The 7,529-nt window shown below is 39.8% G+C and overlaps 1 protein-coding gene across 1 annotated transcript; it reads right to left on the bottom strand.

Moving 5' to 3' along the window:
* Positions 1 to 3,935: 3,935 nt before the first annotated feature.
* TAAR1 (trace amine associated receptor 1) lies at positions 3,936 to 4,922 on the bottom strand. The gene is given in 3 exon segments (XM_065736716.1): positions 3,936 to 4,077; positions 4,079 to 4,235; positions 4,238 to 4,922. Coding segments are annotated over 3 exon segments (984 nt in total).
* Between the last annotated feature and the right edge of the window lie 2,607 nt (positions 4,923 to 7,529).

The raw sequence follows: 7,529 nt of genomic DNA, 5'->3' as shown, positions 1-7,529 counted from the left end.
TTCTTTCAGTCAACTCTGTCTGCTTATGCAGTTCATATCTCAGCAGCCTGTCTATGAGGAACTAATGGGAGGAAGTGTCAAAAACTGTACTCAAATCAAGGAAGACAATATATACTGCTATTTACCAAGCCAGTCAATCACACCACAGAAGTTTAACAAATTTAGGCGGTGTCTAATGGAAACAACTTAATCAAAAAGTGATTAGAGATAGGCTTAGTCTTTTTCTGAATTAAGTCTTCAGATGATGCAGTTACACTGAAGACTGTAGATAATTAAGATGATCAGAAAAAATGTTCAAGTAAAAGCCTTTTGTAAAACACTAAATATCTTGTGTTTGACTGTATCTAGCTTTTCTGTTCTTCTCATCAGTGTTGAATGTGTATTTATGTAATATACAAGAAAGTACAGTGTGTACAGCCTGGATGAATTGACGACCTTGGGAAAGCCATACTCTGCAGTATTTACACAGTTTGAGAGCTTACTTTTTTTTCTATTTGAGAACTGCACTGACATACTTTTAATCTAGCTGTTAAAAATACTCCATTTTGGAGTGATACTTTCATTGTGAGGTTTCTGGAAGGGTTCTGCTTAGGTAGTCTATGGTCATCTTTTTCCCTGTACCACTTCTTCTGGTGACCAAGGGGTGGGCCATGAGCCTCAGCTGGAAATGAGACCACTGTGCATTGAGCCAAATCAGGTTGCAGTTCACAGGTTGCATCAATGTGTCAAAACAACTGAAACAACAAGTTACAGGCACCAAGACAGAGGAGATAGGAGACTGTGTGTCCTAGACTTACTGCAAGAAACCTGTCAGTTCTGTTTAAAGTGTGAGGAGAGGTGACACTGCAAAAACTATTTTCACAGGTGGCAAAATGAATAGACCTGGATTTACCAACAAAACATATCCTTTCATAATGCTGTAATAATTGCTTTGCAGAAGTTTTCAGGGAAGTTAAAACATATGAAATTGCCCACTGGAGATTCATTTGCTTTGGAAAAAGTAGACATCTGGGAAGTGTTTAATAAGGTCACTAATTAAATGTGTTGATAAGCAGCTTAACAATACCCTTTGCACTTCATTTACATGATGTCACTTTGTAGTCAGCTACATTCTATATTACTAGATCTAACTGAGAATTTGATTGGACAGCAGCAAGAGGCATTTTTTTTTTCTGCTCTTCTTATTTATCGAAATCTAAGGTTTGAATAGAGACCCCATGGTCTCATTAACAAGTGTATGTCCCTTTCACACTAAGAAATAACTTTATGCTACCTCTGTTTGGAGCTAATGAGAGAAAGTAACGTGGGACTTCATTAAAGTTGCTCTGTGAGAGACGACACTCTGTAAACAGAAGGCAGGGAGGCTCTTTGGGAAAGTACTACCTTTGGGTAATAGGAAACCAGAGGAAAAAGTTATTTCTGAAACTTTCTGTGCTGGGTTGTGCACAAAATTGACTTACAGGTCAAGAATGAAGAGAAGCGCCTTCTAGGTATGCATAAAGGTCACCAGTGACTGGAAGCCTCTTGTTGCTTTTGCAATTTATTAGTATTGGTGACATCTTGACTAGACTAGCTTTCAGGAGAGCTGTTGGTTTATACATTGAAAAATTCTTCTCCTACTGTCTCTGATACGCTCTTTCCACACGCTCTTGAGGTTTTTGTGCAAGGCAGACGGTAGATGAAGGGAAAAGGGCAATGTCCCCTTCTGCTTCTTGAAGAGACTACAGTAATATATGCTGAATATATTAAATGTACCTAGAAATACTCAGATAGTCAACATTCCTCACAGGGGAACACCACTTACCTTCAGAGCCCTGTGAAGAAGGACCTGGGGGTCTTGGTGGCTGAGAAACTGAACATGAGCCAGCAGTGTGCTCTAGCAGCTCAGAAGGCCATCCTGGGCTCCATCAGAAGAGGGGTGATCAGCAGGGACAGGGAAGTGACTGTCCCTCTCTACTCTGCCCTTGTGAGGCCTCATCTGGAGGACTGCATCCAGGTCTGGAGCCCTCAGAAGTACAGGAAAGATGTGGAGCTGTTGGAGAAGGTCCAGAGAAGGGCCATGAACACGATCAGAAGGCTGGAGCATCTCCCCTGCAAAGACAGACTGAGGGAGCTGGGCTAGTTCAGCCTGAAGAAGAGAAAGCTGTGAAGAGACCTCATTTCAGCCTTCTAGTATTTAAAAGGGGATTATGAAAAGGATGGGAATCAACTTTTTATTTGGGTAGACCGTGATAGAAAAAGGGGAAATGGTTTTAAGCTCAAGAAGGGAAGGTTTAGATTGGGTGTTGGGGGAAGTCCTTCATGGAGAGAGTGGTGAAGTGCTGGCACAGGTTGACCAGAGAGGCTGTGGATGCTCCATCTCTGGAGGAGTTCAAGACCATGTTGGATGGGGCCCTGGGCAGCCTGGTCAAGTATGAAACCTGGAGGTTGGTGGCCTTGCCTGTGACAGGGGGGGTTGGAAACTGATGATCCTTGGTGTCCTTTCCAACCCAAGTCATTCTATGATTCAATGTATATCACCACCAGAAGAAAGAAGATATCACCTGGCAGCAATTGTGAAACTGCTATTTCAAGAAAGATCAAGATATCCAAGTGATTAAACAGTTCACTTCAGAAAGTAACATGGAACATGAGAAAATGAACTACATCAGGCTGACCTCAGTAGGGATGAAGACGAAGAGAATTATGTATTCATTTGTTGGAAAAATATTTTTTTTAAATCTCAAATTTCTTTATTTCTCTGAGAATTAAAGTGGTATTGTGGTATTGTTGTCACAATCAAGGATTATCTTATCTTCCCAAAAAGCTGGTGTGTTGCACACTTCAGTCATAGTTCCTTTTTTTTTTTTTTTTTGTCGTTCTGGAGTGTGCTAACTTACACAATGACACTGTAAAGGAGTCTCAGATCCTGATTTGTTTTGCTCTGCTGAAACGTAGTATCACTGAACTTTTACGTTTTACAGTGCTGAGTGCATCAGCGCTCTACAGAGCACAAAAGAAGATACACACAGTGTGTGCTTATCCAAGCAACATGAACAAAGGAGCTGAGCATAGCTCTTGAACTTCAACACCAAATCAATTTCACCACAGCACTTCTCAGATACTAATCTTTTACTGTCCATTCCCAGAATTAGTCCTACTCCAACCAGATGTCACAGGATCAGGCAAGAGGTGTTATTTCCTTCTGTTTGGCGATACGCTTAAGCTAAAAAAGGTGTTGACAGAGGCAAATGTGAGCGTGTTTTACATCAAAGTTGTTTCATTATAAAAGTATTATTTTCAGACATTTTCAGATTCGGTATTGCTTTTCAAAATTACTTTTCATTTCTTATAGCATATTTTACATATCTTAAATTTCATTAAAAATGTTTTTGACCTTATTAAGCAGCAAAGCCTGGAAGTGACAAACCCAAAGAGAAGCACTAATTGAAATGGAAAGAGAAGGAACAGCATGTTTTCTCCTTGTTCTGTCCTCTCTTCTTAGAATGTACTGACATGTATTAGGATATCTGACCTCTGCATACATACTGAAGGGGAGGGGCAAAATTTAAAAGCTTTGGGATTTACTCAAAGGCATCTCCAAATTCAAAAGGAAAAGATTTTCTGTTAATTCTAGAAGATGACACATATACAGAAATATATATTTTTTAAATCTGTTGTTTAGCAATTACTTCCTAATGAAGAAAAGCAGTTAATAAACTGCTCCAACATTGTTTTCCTGTATATGTCACATGAATAGCTATAACCAAACCACTACATACTTACAATTCCCAGTCTGGAATGAAAGGAGACATAAAACAAAATAGTCACTTAACTGTTTGAACTAAATTCAATAATTGAGAAAAAAAATAGGTGTTGTTTCTGTCATTTTCATCTCTTGCCTCCTGGAGTTGCAGGAAAATCTCAATGCTGCGAAGCCAACCATGTAAAGGATATTACTCTAAAAATAACTGAGTCCTTGAAGAGTCCTGTTGAAAAATATTTCCAAACAGAATGGTCTTTAATGCCTTGCAAAACCACATGTAAAAAAACGCATAAACAATGGGATTAAATTCAGAATTTAAATAACCAAACCAAAGCATCAATGAGAACAGGAGGTGTTGCATAATTCATAAATGGGTAAGTTGCTGTAAAGAAGAACAATGGGCTCCGGAATATGAGAAATACTCCTATTACTATGCATTATGCCTTTGCAGCTTTTCTCTATCTGCAGAATGAAATATGCTTTGTTTCATGTCTTTTCTTTTTTTGCTAACTGCATCAATGGATCTTGCTAGCCTTATGGCTATAGAGTATATTTTTCTGTAGATTAACAGTATAACTAATCCAAGGATGTAAAATGACACTATGGAGGTGAGGACACCTGAAGTTTCACCAAAGAACAGTAAGTATCCTCCTACACAATGGATGTGATTATAAATCTCTTTTTGTAAACTTAGTTCTAGAAAGATCATCCCAAAAGCAAAAGCAGCAGGGACAGTGCAACTCACCAATACAATGAGCAGGATAACAAAAGCATTTGTCTTTGATTTGTACCTGAGACGGTCACACACAGCATAGTAACGATCAGTGGATAAGAAGGAGAGATGGAAGATGGAAGTCATGCTCAGCATAATATCTGTACCTGTGTGGATCTTGCAGAAGTATTCCCCAAAATACCATCAGTGCTCAATAGAGGTCACCATGCTGCAAGGCATGATGGGGAATCCCAGCAAAAAGTCAGCTGTAGCCACGGAAATTATCAGGAAGTTGGTAGGCATGTGGAGCTGCTTAAAATGTGATACTGAGATAATAAACATTAGATTTCCAATCAGTGTGGTCAGAATAATGCAAACCATGAAGATATACATGGAAATATGGATACTGTTTGACCAATTGCTCTTTATGCAAGAACCATTTACAGATTCACAGCACAGCTGCATCTTTACTGAGATATCAAATCTACTCAGCTACATAGCACAGACTTATCCTAATGCTGAGGTGCAGTTATAGCTGTTTCTGCTTTTTGCTGTGAGGGAAGCTGCAGGAAGAAAAAAAGGTACAATCTGACACCTTTAACTAGATGAACGTGCAGGAAAATCACATTTCTTTCTTTATGAGGGATGAAATTATTTTGTAATTAAACTTTTAACATCATTTTGTGAGCAGCCCAAGATTACCCAGTAGGCAAACAAAAATCACCATGTAGTCTCTCTAAAATGAGTTTCTAAAATACAAGAAATGTATACAGGTGGTTTAAAACAGCATGTACTATTACACTGAAAAGTTATACTGCACACAGATTGCCACGATGTGCATTTGTGAGCCCAGTTCTGCTTATACTACTGAACAAACAGGTTTAATCTAACAACTTAATCACTTAACAGCTACCTGCAAAATACAGCTAGTAAAAAAGGTGTCTAAAGTAAACAACTATTACTGACTGTACTGGAGTCACCCATGAGGATCATTGATTTCATGCTCCACAAATGACCACACAGTCCTTTGAAACACAAATGCTACTGGGCATCAAAATTGTTGTTGCGGTGAACATCAGCTAAAGCCCACTTGTGCTGGGTGCCTCACAGACATACACAACAACATAGGTTAAGATGACAACTTGCCTTCTGAGCTCCATGAAGTTGTTTAGATGCTTCATAGTGTAAGTTCACAAAAACCTGAATAAATGTAAACAACTCAATTCCTTTATTTTTCTTGAGGACAGGGTGAGCCATGGTGCTGGAGTGGGGCAGGCCCTCTGCACCTCTCTGTTGCCCCTGTGCACCCATGAGTCTCACAACAGTGAACCCATGACCATGGCCAATTTGTAGGCATTAGGTGACCTCCAAACACCACCTCTAATGCAAAGGCAAATGGAGGAGAGAGGTAGCAAGCACACAGGACCCAAGGTCACCCTATGTTATCATGGCCCTGGAACAGTTCTACAGCTTTGCTCTGAATTCGTAGCTGTGCCTGAAGAGAATTTTGCCCCCTAGCCATGTGATTTGTTCTGATATTGGGGATGAACAACTTTTTAAATGATCTTCTGAACCATCATGGAAATCTGATTGCTGCTGATGTCATCACTGTTTGTTACAGGATGAACACAGAATAACTGCTGTCTCAAGCACTCATTAAGGGAAATTCATCTTTGAAACAAATAAATTAGCAGTTCCCTGTAAATGAAAAGGTTAGATGAAGAGATTGTACCTGCTTGGGAGCTATTTCCTCAGGGTGAACCAGCACATCCTGTAGATACAGTGCAATAGTGACTGATCCCATGCAGGGCTCACAGCCTGGCATCTGCCTGCTCTGGTCTGCCTCTGCATACAACCTTTTGGGGAAATCTCATCGAGAGAATGACATAGATTCTAAATATTCAGAAAAGACAAGCAGACAATACATCTTGTCTGTCACAAGCTCATGTAAAGATACCTACAAAAAAAACAAAAACAAAAAAACAACCAAAAACAACTGACTATTTATTAGGTTCAAAGTCTAGATGGAGTTAACAGCACTAAACTATCACTATGATGGACTGATGTTTTCCACTTCAGGGCCCTACTTTCAATTTTGTTAAACTTTGTCAAACTTTAGCAATTGGAGTTATCTTTGAAAATGTGAAGTGTCTGTTCCAGACTGGGTATTTAAAAAAAAAAATCAGTCTTGATACTTCAACAGTATCTGAGACCAAGACAAACAAAGGTACTGCTTCATCTTGATTGAAAACCTCAGCTTATCCAGTATTTACAATGATCTAGTGTTTATATACTTTGTAACAGAAGTTTAATAGATGTTGATTGTCCATTTGTTCCTCTTTCACCATCTCAGAGGAACTGTGCCTAAACAGGGACAAATTATAAATTATCAACGATCAAATCACAACTAGTTCATCTCATTTCCAAGGATCTCCATCTTCTAACAATAAAAGTTTTAGTATTGCTGTGGAGCCCAAGGAAGAGAGTCCTTCCAGAAAGAAGAATTCCTAAAAAGAAGACACATCTTCCTAAAAAGAATCCACCAGTGTCAGCTGGTGGGCTGCACTGATGGAAAGTCAGCATCTGCTCCTCTGAGGTTTCTCTGAGTTCTGAGCAGGACATGCACAGCTCAAGTCATAAAATCTAGCTCCTCACTTGGGGGTATGAGACAGGAGAGCATGGGCCTGGCAAAAAGCTTGGCCCCTCACTACAAGAAGGACATTGAGGCCCTGGAGCGTGTTCAGAGAAGGGCAACAAAACTGGTGAGGGGCCTGGAGCACAAGTCTTATGAGGAGCGGCTGAGGGAGCTGGGATTGTTCAGTCTGGAGAAGAGGAGGCTCAGAGGAGACCTTATTGCACTCTACCACTTCCTGAAGGGGGGTTGTGGTGAGGAGGGGGTGGGCCTCTTCTCCCTGAGTTATGCTAAGTAGAGTTATGGTTTGCAGCCTTGGTGAAAGAAGAGCTATGATGTATAAGAAAATACTCAGCAGAAAACAATTGGCATTGTAAAAATCCCTTGGTAAAATACAAGTGTAGTAACATCCAGTTAAGTGTTGTAGGAAACCTAAATGA

This window comes from Cyrtonyx montezumae, unplaced genomic scaffold (assembly GCF_038088225.1).
Source record: "Cyrtonyx montezumae isolate F1298 unplaced genomic scaffold, pur_monq_1.0 scaffold_0, whole genome shotgun sequence".
NCBI lineage: Eukaryota > Metazoa > Chordata > Aves > Galliformes > Odontophoridae > Cyrtonyx > Cyrtonyx montezumae.
This window is presented reverse-complemented; position numbering and strand designations above follow the sequence as displayed.